This window comes from Hordeum vulgare, unplaced genomic scaffold (assembly GCF_904849725.1).
Source record: "Hordeum vulgare subsp. vulgare unplaced genomic scaffold, MorexV3_pseudomolecules_assembly, whole genome shotgun sequence".
Lineage (NCBI taxonomy): Eukaryota > Viridiplantae > Streptophyta > Magnoliopsida > Poales > Poaceae > Hordeum > Hordeum vulgare.
In genome coordinates this window covers 20035-37745 of record NW_025422692.1, presented here as the reverse complement: position 1 = coordinate 37745, position 17711 = coordinate 20035, and the positions used below count along the sequence as shown (strand labels likewise).

Genomic DNA, 17711 nt, shown 5'->3' with positions numbered 1-17711 from the left:
TCTACCAGGAACTTTGTATCGCGCACATGACTTAGCACAACTAGGAAAATAAGATAAGATAAAGATAAGCAAGACTAAAAAAATATTCGTCGGAATAGTGGAATACAAAATAAAGAAACGCAAAAAAATAAAGGGGAACCTAATCTCACCCCCTTCCTTATCATAAAGAAAGGGTATATTTTAAAACTTCTCTAAAAAGAAGTGCCTCTATATTTATATTATAGATTTATCCACTTAGATGAATAAATCATACTCTATCTATATTATATATTATTAATAAATATGTATCACAATCCATCTCGAGGTATTTGGATCAATACCTATTCGGTGGATCTTTTTTTTTCTCTGCCAGGAACCAGATTTGAACTGGTGACACGAGGATTTTCAGTCCTCTGCTCTACCAACTGAGCTATCCTGACCTTTTCTTGTGCATCATCCTAGTAGAGTATTTGTATCTATGTCAATTAAAAGGACTAAAAAATCAATTAAAGTATTTCAAATTCAAAATTTGAAAGGGGGGGGGTAGCCCTATGCATTGTGCATGGTTTACTTAAATAATACTTAAAAATAGAGTGAATAACCAAGATTTCTTGCCGATACTCTAATAAAAAAGAAATCTATTCAATGAATAGGATAAGATCCATTGAGTTCTCTTCGCATTCCTTTCCTTTGTGAAAGAGTAGAATGAGAAAGCTAATGAATCTTAAACCCATTGATAAAAAGAAAAAAAAAGAGGATTTGGGGATAGAGGGACTTGAACCCTCACAACTTAAAAAGTCGACGGATTTTCCTTTTACTAGAAATTTCATTGTTGTCAGTATTGACATGTAGAATGGGACTCTCTCTTTGTCCTCGTCCGATTAATCCACTTTCTTTTTAAAAGTTCTCAAAACTTTGAATTTGAATTGAAGAATTTGATTATTCAATATTCGAATGGAGTGGATTCACAATAATTCAAAATAAAATTATGATATGAGTTTTTTATTTCATAATCATTTCGAATTTTATTTTGAAATTTTAAAAAAGATAAAGAACCTATATTATAATATGAGTTCTGTGATTAATCGTTTGCTATGTCAGTATCTATACGTGTTTATTAAATGTATAAAGTATAAAACCCCTCTTTCTCTAATTTAGAATTAGAAGGAATTCCACTAACAACACAACGTAATTAACTCGATTCGTTAGAACAGCTTCCATTGAGTCTCTGCACCTATCCTTTTCCTTTGTATTCTAGTTCGAGAATCCCTTCTCAAAACACGGATTTGGCTCAGGATTGCCCTTTTTTAATTCCAGGGTTTCTCTGAATTTGGAAGTTACCACTTAGCAGGTTTCCATACCAAGGCTCAATACAATCAAGTCCGTAGCGTCTACCGATTTCGCCATATCCCCACTTCCCTCTTCTTTGAGACCAGGATTCCTTGTGTAATTTCATCCATCTCTTAGTTTTTTTTTTGAATCATTGAGTTCATCACTCAACGTAGTCTAGCAGTTCAGTTCGACTCTATTTGAGAGACCCCGCTTGCTTATTGCAATTCTGAATTACATTGATTCTATCCTTGATGTATTTGCAATTCAATCCGAATCAATATATCCAAAACTTTTTATCTCCCCCACCTCCCGTCTTACTTTTTTATAGTATTCGAAATTATACTATAACGCTGGATATTTATTCTTTTTTTCTAATCAGAATTATCAATTTTATTTACTCTGACTTTATGTTCCCCTTAGTGAAATATTAATCCTCAAATTATTAACAAATAATAAAGTCTATAATGATCGAATGAAAATACCCATAAAGTCTATAATTTTCTTTTTAAATATCCTATAGTTAAGCATATCAAGCTAACTTTATCTTTAAGAAGTTTTAGTATTTTTTTATTTAGTATTTTTTTATAAGTAGAACTTCAAATTTAGAACTAGTTAATAGCTAAGAGTAATAACTAATATCTGAGATTTTACGGATTTCCTATACTATACCTATTTCTATTTGTTACACTATTTCCGTTATGTAAGCCCACTTAGCTCAGAGGTTAGAGCATCGCATTTGTAATGCGAGGGTCATCGGTTCAAATCCGATAGTCGGCTTTTTTTTTCTCTATCGATGTTCTACGAACAAGAATCTCTTTTTTTCCGAATTAAATGGAGAATCCAGGATCTTTTATGTTTTTTACCTTACTATTTTGCTAGATACAAAACAATAAAATAAATAATATATATACAAAAAATACAAAAAATACAGATTTTGATGAAATTCCATTTTTTGTGGTACTTTAGTTGATTTTACTCTGTTTATCCTGTAGTTTAATTCAGTTTTAATTTCGATGTATTCTGTAATGTAAATACAATGAAATTAATTGTGTAAAATGAAATTTCAATAAAAAAAAGGAGTCTTCATGTCCCGTTATCGAGGACCTCGTTTAAAAAAAATACGCCGTTTGGGAGCTTTACCAGGACTCACTAGAAAAACACCTAAATCCGGAAGTAATCTTAAAAAAAAATTCAATTCTGGGAAAAAGGAGCAATATCGTATTCGTCTTCAAGAAAAACAGAAATTGCGTTTTCATTATGGTCTGACAGAACGACAATTACTTAGATATGTACATATCGCTGGAAAAGCAAAAAGGTCAACAGGCCAGGTTTTACTACAATTACTTGAAATGCGTTTGGATAATATCCTTTTTCGATTGGGTATGGCTTCAACCATTCCTGGGGCCCGCCAATTAGTCAACCATAGACATATTTTAGTTAATGGCCGTATAGTCAATATACCAAGTTTTCGTTGCAAACCCCGAGATATTATTACTACGAAAGATAACCAAAGATCAAAAGGTCTGGTTCAAAATTATATTGCTTCATCGGACCCGGGGAAATTGCCAAGCCATTTGACGATTGACACATTGGAATATAAAGGACTAGTAAATAAAATCCTAGATAGGAAGTGGGTCGGTCTCAAAATAAATGAGTTGTTAGTTGTAGAATATTACTCTCGTCAGACTTGAACTTAATGAAAAAAGGAAAGGTTCATAGAATTTTCTTCCCCTTCCCCTTTCCCCGAACTAAATAGCCCTAAGACCATTACCATTAATTCGTATTTTCCCATCAACTAGCTAAAATTGATTAACCCTAGGATTAGGATCCTTTTTGCTTTTTTCCTCTATGTTTACATACCACAGTAATTTGCTATAGAGAATTTTTAATTTCTATTAAATAAAAATAAGATAATATAAGATATTATTACTGGAATAAATTGCTATTTGATTTGATACATTGTGATCCTTAACGTTGATGAATTAAGAAAAACGGAAAGAGAGGGATTCGAACCCTCGGTAAACAAAAGTCTACATAGCAGTTCCAATGCTACGCCTTGAACCGCTCGGCCATCTTTCCTACATAACTTATTATGGAAAATAAACTGAGTGAATAGCGAGTTTTCTTATTCCTGCAGTACAGGTACAACCGCAACCGCTCGGGGGTTCCCTAGTTCTATTGGAAAAATTCCTTTTGATCTAGGTGGAAGGATACAGGATTTTTTACTAGAAATTGCGCTCGCTATAAAATAAAAGTTTTAATTTAGGTTTTCCCGCAACTAAAGAAAAAGAGAATGCAAGAATTCTTCTTATTGCATAATAAAATAAAGAAACCTTAGAATTCCGTTTGCATAAGATACGCTACACCATTGAAATCAAAAATAGAGTATGAGACAATTAATAACTTTGAAAACACGAAATAGTTGATGACATAAGTTGTTGTTCAGAAATAGGAAAGTGGAATGAAATCCAGTCTTAGTCAAATATTGCATATCTCTTCGTGTCCAAGCAGAAGGAAAAGGATACAATTTGAGCTGAGCGGAAAATCCATATCTCTCTTATCCATTTAAAACATATGGATTTAGAGCATATGGATCAATCTATTTATAATTATAAGAATCGAATGTGTTTGTTTTTATGTTATTTTGTGAAGGAATGAAAACAATTCTATATAGAATGGCTTGGGAATTATGCCTAGATCCCGTGTAAATGGAAATTTCATTGATAAGACCTTCTCAATTATAGCCAATATTTTATTGCGAATAATTCCGACAACCTCAGGAGAAAAAAAGGCATTTACTTATTATAGAGATGGTGCGATTTGACTCTTTTTTTTTTTGCTTTTTTTTAGACCTACCTATACCTCAGTCTTAGGAAAAAGAAAAGGGGTTGGCATAGAGAACCAAATTTGTAAAGCAAGCAAACCCACGCTTCGGGAAGGTGAGGCGAACTAACAATTCCTTCCGTCGTGTATCCTCGATTGATGCGGCTTCAGATACTTCAATTGTAGATTTGAGTATTGAGCGAAAGGTTACACCTACAGGATATGGTATGGTATGGATTACAGGCCACTCTATTAGTATCCGTAGGCAGCATAGGGGAGAAAAGCACTACACCTAGAAATAGGAATCAACAAGAGAAAAACTTTGGTAGAAATTACCCCTTTCCTGATCGGTATCAGGGCTGGGAAGAATGGTTGGGATAACAAACAACCATCAGGTTTGTACTTTGGATACCCCTATAACCATCAAAGATCGTTGAAGTAGCTAATTCCTCTAAATAGGAGGCGTTGAGAACAAAGAAATTATTGGAGCTATCGTTTTCCTCTAGCATTAATAGAATTCATTGGTGTTAAGAAAAACCTCTTGTGGGAAGGTTGGCTAGAGATTTCTTGGAAAAATACCAGCCCCTTTCGGTTCATAATGAGACGGGACTAATTCTATTTTGATTCTATAGATTAAGATTATTTCGCTTAGTACTATTATGTACAGAAGGGAGGAGCCGTATGAGATGAAAACCTCATGTACGGTTTTGGAACGGAGATTTTTTGAATAGAATGAACGACCGTAACGGATGTTGGCTCAATCCGAAGGAAATTATGCGGAAGCTTTGCAAAATTATTATGAAGCTACGCGACTAGAAATCGATCCCTATGATCGAAGTTATATACTCTATAACATAGGCCTTATACACACAAGCAATGGAGAGCATACAAAGGCTTTGGAATATTATTTCCGGGCACTAGAACGAAACCCCTTCTTACCGCAAGCTTTTAATAATATGGCCGTGATCTGTCATTACGTGCGACTATCTCCACTATAGAAAGACAAAAAAAGAGAGGATCAAATTTTCTAGTAAATACTGGAAAAAAGGGCTTTCTACATAGGGATCGTAAAAACAACGATTTTTCCCTATCAGCTGTAGGAAGGAAGGACACTTCACGAGAATCAAAAAACGAAGAAAGTATGGCCTATACTACTACTCTATGGATAAAGTTTCTCAAATTGATAGAGAAAGCACCGTAAAGATCAATTAGTGAGCGACTGGGTCGATACAACTAAAAAAAACTGCTTACTTATCCCATGATATGGGGCAAAATTTAGGAATCCGCTTATGTAATAGAGCCGATCCACTAAGGGATTAAGCAGCGGTGTAGTATCAGATCCCAAAGATAGTAAGTTCTTTTTTCTTTCTTATGGAAAAAAGTCTTTTTCAAGGATTCTATAGAGATTTCATATATGAAACCGGGATAGTTACCTTTCAGAAAATTTGAACGAAGGCTCTATATCTATCTATGCTTCATTCTTCTGAAGGTGGGAAAAAAGATCAAACTAATTATTGAGAAAAATTAGGGTTTGAAACTTAGGTAATTAATTTCTTCTGCTTAACACAAGAACAAATTGGATCGATTTTTGATAAATCGAATTCAGTTAAGATAGGGGAAATTAAGATAGCAATTTCTGAGCCGTATGAGGTAGGAAACTCTCAAGTACGGTTCTAAGGGAAGGAACTGCCTATTCCGACCGAGGAGAACAGGCCATTCTAGAGGGTGATTCGGAAATTGCGGAAGCTTGGTTTGATCAAGCTGCTGAATATTGGAAACAAGCTATAGCGCTTACTCCGGGAAATTATATTGAAGCACAAAACTGGTTGAAGATTACGAAGCGCTTTGAATTTGAATAAGACCATGCTCCTTTTTTTTCCTAAAATGGATGGTTTGGTTGTTGATCCATTAATCAAATAAATTAGGTCGTAAGATCGAATCAAGAATTTCATTATATCCATTTCTTATACCTTCTATTTTATAAGATATTTCATAAGAATAAACCATAGGGATAGGGTCTAGAATAGAAGTAATAAAGTGAATAAAAAAAAGGGGGCCAATCTAAATATTGCTAATATATTAGAACCATCTTATTAATAATTCTAATGAGTTATCTTGGAATTTAGAATCAAATAAAAAATAAAAAACCCTATATTATGCTCAAGGAAAGTAGATATAGATAGGAGCTTATGCCCTAAAAAAAAATACACTAGTTTCTTAAATTTAAAATAAAAAAGATTTTTTCTTACGCCGAGAAATATTTGTTTTTTCAAGATAAACAATGTCCGTTAGGCACCTAACCTTTATGTCATAATAGATCCGAACACTTGCCTCGGATTGACTTTAATATATAATTGCTCCAGTGAATAACTAAAAAAAAAGAAGGGTGGTAGTATAGTAAAGAAAAGAACTAATCACAATATCTATCTTTCAAAATCTATCTTTCAAAATCTATCTTTCAAAGATTCACTAAAAAAAAAGACAGTTGGCGGGTCTCTTTGTATGTCTTGTCCGGAAAGAGGAGGAGTTAATGATTATTCGTTCGCCGGAACCAGAAGTAAAAATTGTTGTGGATAGGGATCCTGTAAAAACATCTTTTGAGGAATGGGCGAGACCCGGCCATTTCTCAAGAACACTAGCTAAGGGCCCTGATACTACCACTTGGATCTGGAACCTACATGCTGATGCTCACGATTTCGATAGTCATACTGGTGATTTGGAGGAGATTTCTAGAAAAGTTTTTAGTGCTCATTTCGGGCAACTTTCCATTATCTTTCTTTGGTTGAGTGGCATGTACTTTCATGGTGCCCGTTTTTCCAATTATGAAGCATGGCTAAGTGATCCTACTCACATTGGACCCAGTGCTCAGGTAGTTTGGCCTATAGTAGGGCAAGAAATATTGAATGGTGATGTAGGTGGGGGTTTCCGAGGAATCCAAATAACCTCTGGTTTTTTTCAGCTTTGGCGAGCATCTGGAATAACTAGTGAATTACAACTCTATTGTACTGCAATTGGTGCATTGGTTTTTGCAGCGTTAATGCTTTTTGCTGGTTGGTTCCATTATCACAAAGCCGCTCCCAAATTGGCCTGGTTCCAAGATGTAGAATCCATGTTGAATCACCACTTAGCGGGATTATTAGGACTTGGGTCTCTTTCTTGGGCGGGACACCAAATTCATGTATCTTTACCAATTAACCAATTTCTTGACGCTGGGGTGGATCCTAAAGAGATACCACTTCCTCATGAATTTATCTTGAATCGGGACCTTTTGGCTCAACTTTATCCTAGTTTTGCCGAAGGAGCAACCCCTTTTTTCACTTTAAATTGGTCCAAATACGCAGAATTTCTGACTTTTCGTGGAGGACTAGATCCAGTAACCGGTGGTCTCTGGCTGACCGATATTGCACACCATCATTTAGCTATTGCTATTCTTTTCCTAATCGCAGGTCATATGTATAGGACCAACTGGGGTATTGGCCATGGACTTAAAGATATTTTGGAGGCTCACAAGGGCCCATTTACAGGACAAGGCCATAAGGGTCTTTATGAAATCTTAACAACGTCATGGCATGCTCAATTATCTCTTAACCTAGCTATGCTAGGCTCTACAACCATTGTTGTAGCTCATCATATGTATTCTATGCCTCCCTATCCATACCTAGCTACTGACTATGGTACACAACTTTCCTTGTTCACACACCACATGTGGATTGGCGGATTTCTAATAGTCGGTGCTGCTGCACATGCAGCAATTTTTATGGTAAGAGACTATGATCCAACTACTCGATACAACGATCTATTAGATCGCGTCCTTAGACACCGCGATGCAATCATATCCCACCTTAACTGGGTATGTATATTTCTAGGTTTTCACAGTTTTGGCTTGTACATTCATAATGATACCATGAGTGCTTTAGGCCGTCCACAAGATATGTTTTCGGATACCGCCATACAATTACAACCTATCTTTGCTCAATGGGTACAAAATATCCATGCTACTGCGCCTGGCGTAACAGCTCCTGGTGCAACAACAAGTACTAGCTTAACGTGGGGAGGCGGCGAGTTAGTAGCAGTAGGTGGCAAAGTGGCTTTGTTACCGATTCCATTAGGAACCGCAGATTTTTTAGTCCATCACATTCATGCATTTACCATACATGTGACTGTATTAATACTTTTGAAAGGTGTTTTATTTGCTCGGAGTTCCCGTTTGATACCCGATAAAGCAAATCTAGGTTTTCGCTTTCCTTGCGATGGGCCTGGCCGAGGGGGAACATGTCAAGTATCTGCTTGGGATCATGTTTTCTTAGGTTTATTCTGGATGTACAATGCAATTTCGGTAGTCATTTTCCATTTCAGTTGGAAAATGCAGTCGGATGTTTGGGGTACCATAAGTGATCAAGGGGTGGTAACTCATATTACAGGGGGAAACTTTGCACAGAGTTCCATTACGATTAATGGGTGGCTTCGAGATTTCTTGTGGGCACAGGCATCGCAAGTCATTCAGTCTTATGGTTCTTCATTATCTGCATATGGTCTTTTTTTCTTAGGTGCTCATTTTGTCTGGGCCTTCAGTTTAATGTTTTTATTCAGCGGCCGTGGTTATTGGCAAGAACTCATTGAATCTATCGTTTGGGCTCATAACAAATTAAAAGTTGCTCCTGCTACTCAGCCTAGAGCCTTGAGCATTATACAAGGACGTGCTGTAGGAGTAACCCATTACCTTCTGGGTGGAATTGCCACGACATGGGCATTCTTCTTAGCGAGAATTATTGCAGTAGGATAGTGGCTAGGAGGATTTGAAAGGCATTATGGAATTAAGATTTCCCAGGTTTAGCCAAGGCTTAGCTCAGGACCCCACTACTCGTCGTATTTGGTTTGGTATTGCTACCGCACATGATTTCGAAAGTCATGATGATATTACTGAAGAACGTCTTTATCAGAACATTTTTGCTTCTCACTTTGGGCAATTAGCAATAATCTTTCTATGGACGTCCGGAAATCTGTTTCATGTAGCTTGGCAAGGAAATTTTGAATCATGGATACAGGATCCTTTACACGTAAGACCTATTGCTCATGCGATTTGGGATCCTCATTTTGGTCAACCCGCTGTGGAAGCCTTTACTCGAGGAGGTGCTGCTGGTCCAGTGAATATTGCTTATTCTGGGGTTTATCAGTGGTGGTATACAATAGGATTACGCACCAATGAAGATCTTTATACTGGAGCTCTTTTTCTATTATTTCTTTCTACGCTGTCCTTAATAGCGAGTTGGTTACATCTACAACCCAAATGGAAACCAAGCCTTTCGTGGTTCAAAAACGCGGAATCTCGTCTCAATCATCATTTGTCAGGACTTTTCGGGGTAAGTTCTTTGGCTTGGACAGGACATTTAGTTCATGTTGCTATTCCCGCATCCAGGGGGGAGTACGTTCGATGGAATAATTTCTTAGATGTATTACCCTATCCCCAGGGGTTGGGACCCCTTTTGACGGGTCAGTGGAATCTTTATGCCCAAAACCCTGATTCGAGTAATCATTTATTTGGTACCGCTCAAGGAGCGGGAACTGCCATTCTAACTCTTCTTGGGGGATTCCATCCACAAACACAAAGTTTGTGGCTGACTGATATGGCTCACCATCATTTAGCTATTGCATTTATTTTTCTCATTGCCGGTCACATGTATCGAACTAACTTCGGAATTGGGCACAGTATTAAAGATCTTTTAGAAGCGCATACTCCTCCGGGGGGTCGATTAGGGCGTGGGCATAAGGGCCTTTATGACACAATCAACAATTCGATTCATTTTCAGTTAGGTCTTGCTCTAGCTTCTTTAGGGGTTATTACTTCCTTAGTAGCTCAACATATGTACTCTTTACCTCCTTATGCATTCATAGCACAAGACTTTACTACTCAAGCTGCTTTATATACTCATCACCAATATATTGCGGGGTTCATCATGACAGGGGCTTTTGCTCATGGAGCTATTTTTTTCATTAGGGATTACAATCCGGAACAGAATGAGGATAATGTATTGGCAAGAATGTTAGACCATAAAGAAGCTATCATATCTCATTTAAGTTGGGCTAGCCTCTTTCTAGGATTCCATACCTTGGGCCTTTATGTTCATAACGACGTCATGCTTGCTTTTGGTACTCCAGAAAAGCAAATCTTGATCGAACCTATATTTGCCCAATGGATACAATCTGCTCATGGCAAGACGACATATGGGTTCGATATACTCTTATCTTCAACGAATGGCCCCGCTTTCAATGCGGGTCGAAGCCTATGGTTGCCCGGATGGTTGAATGCTGTTAATGAGAATAGTAATTCGCTTTTCTTAACAATAGGACCTGGGGATTTCTTGGTTCATCATGCTATTGCTCTAGGTTTGCATACAACTACATTGATTTTAGTAAAGGGCGCTTTAGACGCACGCGGTTCCAAATTAATGCCGGATAAAAAGGATTTTGGGTATAGTTTTCCTTGTGACGGCCCAGGGCGCGGCGGTACTTGTGATATTTCTGCTTGGGACGCATTTTATTTGGCAGTTTTCTGGATGTTAAATACCATTGGGTGGGTTACTTTTTATTGGCATTGGAAACATATCACATTATGGCAGGGCAACGTTTCACAATTTAATGAATCCTCCACTTATTTGATGGGATGGTTAAGAGATTACCTATGGTTAAACTCTTCACAACTTATCAATGGATATAATCCTTTTGGGATGAATAGTTTATCGGTATGGGCTTGGATGTTCTTATTTGGACATCTTGTTTGGGCTACTGGATTTATGTTCTTAATTTCTTGGCGGGGGTATTGGCAGGAATTAATTGAGACTTTAGCATGGGCTCATGAACGCACACCTTTAGCTAATTTAATTCGCTGGAGAGATAAGCCTGTGGCTCTTTCCATTGTGCAAGCAAGATTGGTTGGATTAGCTCACTTTTCCGTGGGTTATATATTCACTTATGCAGCTTTCTTGATTGCCTCAACATCAGGCAAGTTTGGTTAATTTAGTTTGTTTTTTTGTACTGTATCAGCACCTAGTTCATTACTCTTGATAGAGAGGGAGGATCCGCCTTCTTAAATTTCTTTTTCTATTTATTTTTCCATCTAGGATTAGAACCGTATACTTGATAATAATAGCAACGGCACATTATGGCAAAAAAGAGTTTGATTCAGAGGGAGAAGAAGCGGCAGAAATTAGAACAGAAATATCATTTGATTCGTCAATCTTTAAAAAAAAAGATAAGAAGCAAAGTTTCTCCCTTGAGTTTGAGTGAAAAAACGAAAATGCGAGAAAAATTGCAATCCCTACCGCGTAATAGTGCACCTACACGCCTTCATCGACGTTGTTTTTTGACCGGAAGACCTAGAGCTAACTATCGACATTTTGGGCTATCCGGACACGTACTTCGAGAAATGGTTTATGAATGTTTATTACCGGGTGCAACAAGATCCAGTTGGTAAGGATAAAATACCCTTTCGTATTTGTATGGATTTCTGGAATTGATAATCATAGAGGAGCCCTCTTTACCATTCTGTATAAATGGACTATTCTATTTGTATAGATATGGTAGAGGGACGTATCGAACCCTCTTTTATCCACTAGTTACCCCTCTTTAGTTTAAGAGTATAGAGCAGTTTGGTAGCTCATAAGTCTCATAACCTTGGGGTTGCGGGTTCGATTCCCACTACCGGCCCCATACTCCTTCTTTAATGATATATGCATGATATATACATCATCCATTTGTATCTGGATTTTTTGATTTCCTAAAAGAGTTTTGGTCTAACAGTTTTTTCTCGGAAGAAGACAACAAATAAAAGAAAGAATAAAAGAAAGAATAAAATACGAAAGAAAAGCGTCCATTGTCTAATGGATAGGACAGAGGTCTTCTAAACCTTTGGTATAGGTTCAAATCCTATTGGACGCAATCTTATTTCTATCTATTCTTTAAATAACTATACTAAACTAAAAACAAAGAAAACTTTTTTGCATGATTCAAATAACAAGAGTAGACATGCAAAATAACAAGAGTAGATATGCCAAATTTATTTGTTACTGAAGGGAAAACCGTTCCAGCTGTTCCTGAATAGCTTCCTTCAAAAGGATTTCCGCTTGCTCGGTGAATGTCTTGCTAGAAGATATAATTTCTTGGAATTGAGGTTTAGTATCTTTTAGGTGTTTACGTAACTCATCCAGAAATTTATTTACCTGTTCGATTTCTAACGAATCAAGATATCCTCTTGTTCCGGTATAAATAGTAGCTATCTGCTCTTCCACTGGGAGAGGATTTGCCTGGGATTGTTTAAGCAATTCCCTTAATCGTCGACCCCTTGCCAATTGATTCTGACTTGTTTTATCGAGAGCAGAGGCGAATTGTGCAAAGGCTTGTAACTCTGCGAATTGAGCTAGTTCCAATTTTGATTTGCCAGCTACTTGTTTCATGGCTTTAATTTGAGCCGCGGATCCTACTCTGGAAACAGAAATACCCACATTAATAGCGGGTCGAATTCCGGCATTGAATAGATCCGCCGATAAGAATATTTGTCCATCTGTAATGGAGATTACATTAGTAGGAATATAGGCGGAAACGTCTCCAGATTGAGTCTCAACTATTGGTAAAGCGGTCATACTTCCTTCGCCTAAAAGAGAATTTAATTTAGCGGCTCTTTCTAAAAGGCGTGAATGCAAATAAAAAACATCCCCTGGATAAGCCTCACGGCCGGGAGGTCTTCTTAATAGAAGGGACATTTGGCGATAAGCTTGTGCCTGTTTGGAGAGATCATCATAAATTATTAAAGTATGCCGTTCGCGGTACATAAAATACTCAGCCAGGGCTGCTCCCGTATAAGGAGCGAGGTATTGTAATGTAGCAGGTGAATCCGCCATTTCAGCTACTACAATAGTGTATTCCATGGCCCCCTCCTCATGGAAAGTAGTTACTACTTGAGCTACGGAGGATGCTCTTTGACCGATAGCTACATAAACACATATTACACCTTGCCCTTTTTGATTGAGAATTGTATCTGTAGCTACTGCTGTTTTGCCAGTCTGTCTGTCCCCAATAATTAACTCTCGCTGACCGCGCCCTATAGGAATCATCGAATCGATAGCAATAAGCCCTGTTTGAAGAGGTTCGTATACGGAACGCCTGGAAATTATACTTGGAGCAGGAGATTCAATTAAGCGAGATTCGGAAGCTATAATTTCGCCTTTCCCATCAATAGGTTTAGCCAGAGCATTTACAACACGACCCAAGTAAGCCTCACTCACGGGTATCTGAGCAATTCTTCCTGTTGCTTTTACAAAACTGCCCTCTTGTATCATCAACCCATCGCCCATTAATACAATCCCAACATTTTTGGATTCCAAATTCAGAGCAATACCCCTAGTACCTTCTGCAAATTGGACTAATTCACCCGACATTATTTCACCAAGACCTATAATACGAGCAATCCCATCCCCCACTTGAACTACGCGACCTATATTCTCAATCCCTACTTTCCTATTATATTGTTCAATACGTTCGCGGAGAATTTTATGAATTTCGTCGACTCGAAGGGTTGCCATTAGTGTTTCTTGACTCTTTTTTCGAAAGCAAGGGGAAAAATAATGCCTAAATTCTAAACGAAAGTAGAAGTTCAAGGCCTAATTAATTTAATTATCTCTTCCATTCCAGGGACCCGAGAATGCCAATATTAGCACGAATCGTACGGAAATGTAACTCGGTATTCAAACAACTATTCAGAGTTCCTAGAGCTCCTTGTACGGCCTGTTGGAAAACCCGCTGTCGGACCTGATTCATTGCCCTTTGTTTTTCAAAATAAAGGGTTTCGTTTTTAGACTTTTCTAATTGTTCCAAACTAATAGAAGTAGCATTAATCAAATTTGCTTTTTCTCGTTCTATCTCAGAGTATCCATTCATTCGATACTCATCCGCTTCTAGTTCGACTTTCTGTAATCGAATCCGAGCTTTTTCGAGTTGCTCAATGGTCCCTCTACGCAATTCTTCTGAATTTCGAATAGTACTCAAGATCCTCTGTTTTCGATTATCTAATAAATCTTTTAATGAAAGTAGATTATTTTGTAAGTTTACAACTTTTATGATCTCTTCCCGAACCAAACATGAATCTTTCGATTCATTTGGCTCTCACGCTCCTTTTTTTCTTTTTTTGCTATAGCAATTTCCATATCTTTTTTTAAGTATAAGTAATGAGCCTATCCTCTATCTTATTTTTTATGTTTATATTTCAATATACCGAAACCTATATAAGACTAGATAAATATTAAGAGGACTCTTCCGCCTAGATAAAAATATATCATGGTCAGCAAAGTTGTTTCTTTATTTATATTTGCCCTTTAGTTAATAATTTCAATTTCATTAAGAAAAACTAACTAAATAAATGGAAAATGAAAATTAATAGAATTCTTTTTTTTTTTTCTTCAAATCCAAAAAATTTCTCTTTTTTATACATAGGTCGTCGATTCGGCATTGGTTAAAAAAGGGCAGGGTGCCCCTTCTTTTTTTTTCTAGTAAATAGTTCAAACCATTTTATCGATATGAGTGTTCTATATCAGATAAATTTTACATTAGCTATTTCCCGTTTAAATTCGGTACTAATACTAATATAGTTGTAGAAAGAGTACCTCTTTTTGCCTGGACTTCAAGCAGTTTAGCTTTAACCGTGTTAATGGTCTCACATTCTTGGTTTATAGAGAATCAAAATTGATTTACCAATGAGTCGCGAAATGCTATGGTTCTTCCATATGATTTCTGAATTTATTCAGAAGTAATTCGTCGAGATCGTGCACCCTTTTCTTATTTATCCGAAAAATACTAAAAAATATTCTAAAGTGCAGCCGGATAGATCCAATCTATTCTTGAAATAGACAACTCGCACACACTCCCTTTCCAAAAAAAATCAAAACACCAACCACTACAGTTAGATTTATTAGATTTGTTGCTAAAATATCGGTATTAAGCCCGAAACTGCCAGCGGATGGCCAGTGAGCTAAAAAAACGAAAGAATGGGTTACATTTTTCATATGCTCTCCTCTTATAGATAGGACGAACAAAGAACAAAGTTTTTCGATCACTTACTTCGCTCGCCCTTTTTTGATCGGTTTTTTTAATGCAAATAGATTCAATCTAGTAATTTCTTTTAGATTAAGTCTTAGGTCTTGTTTGACCGGTGAAAGGCTTCCTTTGTTGAAATGTTCCGTTCCCAAAATTCCTAAAATAAAAGGAAAAAACTTTCCACTTTCCTAAACTAAGGACGGGAAATAAGAAGGCGAGCATATCTTCTAAATTAATCATACTCAACTCAGCCCTTCCTAGAATGCGGTATTATCTGTCCCGATAAATAGATAATTCCAGGAGTAATAAATAGGAGTAAATTAAATAAAGTATTGATATAATTGGAATTGCGGAAGCAAATACCAATTTACTAAAAAAAGAAAAAAGTATCTAATCGAAATCGAAAGAACTTTTTTTTTTAGGATTAAACAAAAGGGTTCGCAAATAAAAGCGCTAGTGCCACAACTAGTCCATAAATTGTTAAAGCTTCCATAAAAGCTAGACTAAGCAATAAAGTACCTCGTATTTTACCTTCTGCTTCTGGCTGTCTCGCAATACCTTCTACAGCTTGTCCTGCAGCAGTACCTTGACCAACTCCAGGTCCAATAGAAGCAAGCCCTACGGCCAATCCAGCAGCAATAACAGAAGCAGCAGCAATTAGTGGATTCATGGTGAGTAGTTCCTCGTGTCAAAAAAAAAGAAATGGTTAAGGATACAATCAACCAAAAAATTCTTACTTCTAAGCTCTATTGGGGAGAAGTAAAGTAACTAAAAAGTACAAATTGAAATCAAATTGAAATGTGAATTGTCCGAACTACATAGAAGGGAATTCTATATCCATATATCGGATTAGATAATGAATCTAACCTAGGAATATATAATATAATATCAATATCCTATATACATTTGTTTCTTCTATTTTGTTTGCATATTTTCTCATTTTCTATTGAATCGGATTCTAAAATCATTGCTTAAAGTGGAAACCCGCATAAAAGAGGACTCCACTTATAGATATTAAGGATATTTATTATAGTATAGATCTAGCCTGACTCCACCCTCCTTAATGCATATATACTTTGAAAATTCCATAATATAGTCTATTCTATTCTCTCTCCTACAACTCTAGGCTATATATTCATACGCATTTCTAACTATTGCAACCAAGCAGATTATCTGGAACCATGCATGAATTGAGCTAAGCTGAAAAAAAAAATACTATATTCCAAAACTAGTCAATTCAATGATGACCCTCCATGGATTCACCTATATAGGCTGCGGCTAATGTTGCAAAAATAAGAGCTTGAATACCGCTTGTAAATAATCCAAGAAACATGACCGGTATAGGGATTACTAAGGGGACTAAAGAAACAAGAACAACAACGACTAATTCATCCGCCAATATATTCCCGAAAAGTCGAAAGCTAAGCGATAATGGTTTTGTGAAATCTTCTAGGATGTTAATTGGTAAAAGGATTGGGGTTGGTTTAATATATTTCTCGAAATAGCTCAATCCTTTTTTGCTAAGACCAGCATAAAAATATGCCGCTGACGTGAGTAAAGCTAAAGCAACAGTAGTATTTATATCATTCGTGGGCGCTGCTAATTCCCCATGGGGTAACTCTATAATTTTCCAAGGTAAAAGAGCACCCGACCAATTTGAAACAAAAATAAAAAGGAACATAGTTCCAATAAAGGGAACCCAGGGACCATATTCTTCTCCAATCTGAGTTTTGCTCAAGTCTCGAATAAACTCAAGGACATATTCAAAAAAATTCTGCCCGTCGGTCGGGATGGTTTGTGGATTCCGAACAGCTATGACAACTGAACCTAGCAAGATAGTAATTACGACCCAAGAAGTGATGAGTACCTGGGCATGAATTTGAAAACCTCCTATTTGCCAATAGAAGTGTTGGCCTACTTCTACACCCGATATATCGTATAACCCCTTGAGTGTTTTAATGGAACAAGGTATAATATTCATATTGTCCTCTGATAAAAATTGAACTTCAAAAAAGGAATTCTTTTGATTCAACCATCTCTTTCTCAACTCAGCAACTTGAACTATTAATTTGATATTTAGGATACCAAGAAAGCACATCAGATCATAATATATATCAATACCCTCTAATATATATCAATATTCCCCTTCTTTTTTCTATGCAAAACAAATTCTATGCAAAAAAAGATATAGTAAGTCATTCCATAAATCTACGCAGTTGTCCAAGAATTCACTATATATTCTTAATCAACGATTTCTTATATAGAGAGAACGGCCCTCACAAATTGAAAATACTAATTTGTTAAGAATCAATCGAATTGAAGTCATAGTGTCATCGTTGGCTGGAATCGATATATTCGCGAGATCCGGGTCACAATTTGTATCGACTAAAGAAATAGTAGGAATTCCCAAAATGGCACATTCCCGAAGAGCTATATACTCTTTTTGCTGATCAAGGACGATCACAATGTCTGGCAATCTCGTCATATATTTGATC

General features: G+C 36.7%; 5 protein-coding genes and 4 non-coding genes across 9 annotated transcripts; 5 read left to right on the top strand and 4 right to left on the bottom strand.

Annotated features, from left to right (window-relative positions):
• Window positions 1-346: 346 nt before the first annotated feature.
• On the bottom strand, window positions 347-419 carry TRNAF-GAA. Its single transcript has one exon. It is a non-coding gene; the product is annotated as a tRNA-Phe (tRNA).
• A 1596-nt stretch (window positions 420-2015) lies between these two features.
• Window positions 2016-2088, top strand: TRNAT-UGU. Its single transcript has one exon. It is a non-coding gene; the product is annotated as a tRNA-Thr (tRNA).
• A 1215-nt stretch (window positions 2089-3303) lies between these two features.
• Window positions 3304-3390, bottom strand: TRNAS-GGA. Its single transcript has one exon. It is a non-coding gene; the product is annotated as a tRNA-Ser (tRNA).
• A 292-nt stretch (window positions 3391-3682) lies between these two features.
• Window positions 3683-6363, top strand: LOC123422797 (photosystem I assembly protein Ycf3). The gene is made up of 3 exons (XM_045107737.1): window positions 3683-4124; window positions 4882-5109; window positions 5833-6363. Exons 1-3 carry the CDS (start codon window positions 4001-4003, stop codon window positions 5991-5993), a joined length of 513 nt encoding a protein of 170 aa, XP_044963672.1. The 5' UTR covers window positions 3683-4000; the 3' UTR covers window positions 5994-6363.
• Window positions 6364-6467: 104 nt separating this feature from the next.
• LOC123422791 (photosystem I P700 chlorophyll a apoprotein A1) lies at window positions 6468-8917 on the top strand. Its single transcript, XM_045107732.1, has one exon. The coding sequence runs from the start codon at window positions 6665-6667 to the stop codon at window positions 8915-8917; it is 2253 nt and encodes a 750-aa protein (XP_044963667.1). The 5' UTR covers window positions 6468-6664.
• LOC123422793 (photosystem I P700 chlorophyll a apoprotein A2) lies at window positions 8847-11992 on the top strand. Its single transcript, XM_045107733.1, has one exon. The coding sequence runs from the start codon at window positions 8943-8945 to the stop codon at window positions 11145-11147; it is 2205 nt and encodes a 734-aa protein (XP_044963668.1). The 5' UTR covers window positions 8847-8942; the 3' UTR covers window positions 11148-11992.
• Window positions 11993-11997: 5 nt separating this feature from the next.
• Window positions 11998-12069, top strand: TRNAR-UCU. The gene has a single exon. It is a non-coding gene; the product is annotated as a tRNA-Arg (tRNA).
• A 19-nt stretch (window positions 12070-12088) lies between these two features.
• LOC123422794 (ATP synthase subunit alpha, chloroplastic) lies at window positions 12089-13812 on the bottom strand. The gene has a single exon (XM_045107734.1). It carries the CDS (start codon window positions 13707-13709, stop codon window positions 12195-12197), a length of 1515 nt encoding a protein of 504 aa, XP_044963669.1. The 5' UTR covers window positions 13710-13812; the 3' UTR covers window positions 12089-12194.
• Window positions 13813-16370: 2558 nt separating this feature from the next.
• Window positions 16371-17709, bottom strand: LOC123422796 (ATP synthase subunit a, chloroplastic). The gene has a single exon (XM_045107736.1). The coding sequence runs from the start codon at window positions 17312-17314 to the stop codon at window positions 16454-16456; it is 861 nt and encodes a 286-aa protein (XP_044963671.1). The 5' UTR covers window positions 17315-17709; the 3' UTR covers window positions 16371-16453.
• Between the last annotated feature and the right edge of the window lie 2 nt (window positions 17710-17711).

What these genes read in the sequence shown, in the direction of transcription:
- LOC123422797 (XM_045107737.1), top strand. Translation starts at nt 4,001, where the DNA reads ATGCCTAGATCCCGTGTAAATGGAAATTTCATTGATAAGACCTTCTCA. An exon ending in ATTTACTTATTATAGAGATG is followed by an intron (nt 4,125 to 4,881) that starts GTGCGATTTGAC and finishes AACGACCGTAAC; the next exon opens with GGATGTTGGCTCAATCCGAA. An exon ending in TATGGCCGTGATCTGTCATT is followed by an intron (nt 5,110 to 5,832) that starts ACGTGCGACTAT and finishes CTGCCTATTCCG; the next exon opens with ACCGAGGAGAACAGGCCATT.
- LOC123422791 (XM_045107732.1), top strand. Translation starts at nt 6,665, where the DNA reads ATGATTATTCGTTCGCCGGAACCAGAAGTAAAAATTGTTGTGGATAGG.
- LOC123422793 (XM_045107733.1), top strand. Translation starts at nt 8,943, where the DNA reads ATGGAATTAAGATTTCCCAGGTTTAGCCAAGGCTTAGCTCAGGACCCC.
- LOC123422794 (XM_045107734.1), bottom strand. Translation starts at nt 13,709, where the DNA reads ATGGCAACCCTTCGAGTCGACGAAATTCATAAAATTCTCCGCGAACGT.
- LOC123422796 (XM_045107736.1), bottom strand. Translation starts at nt 17,314, where the DNA reads ATGTGCTTTCTTGGTATCCTAAATATCAAATTAATAGTTCAAGTTGCT.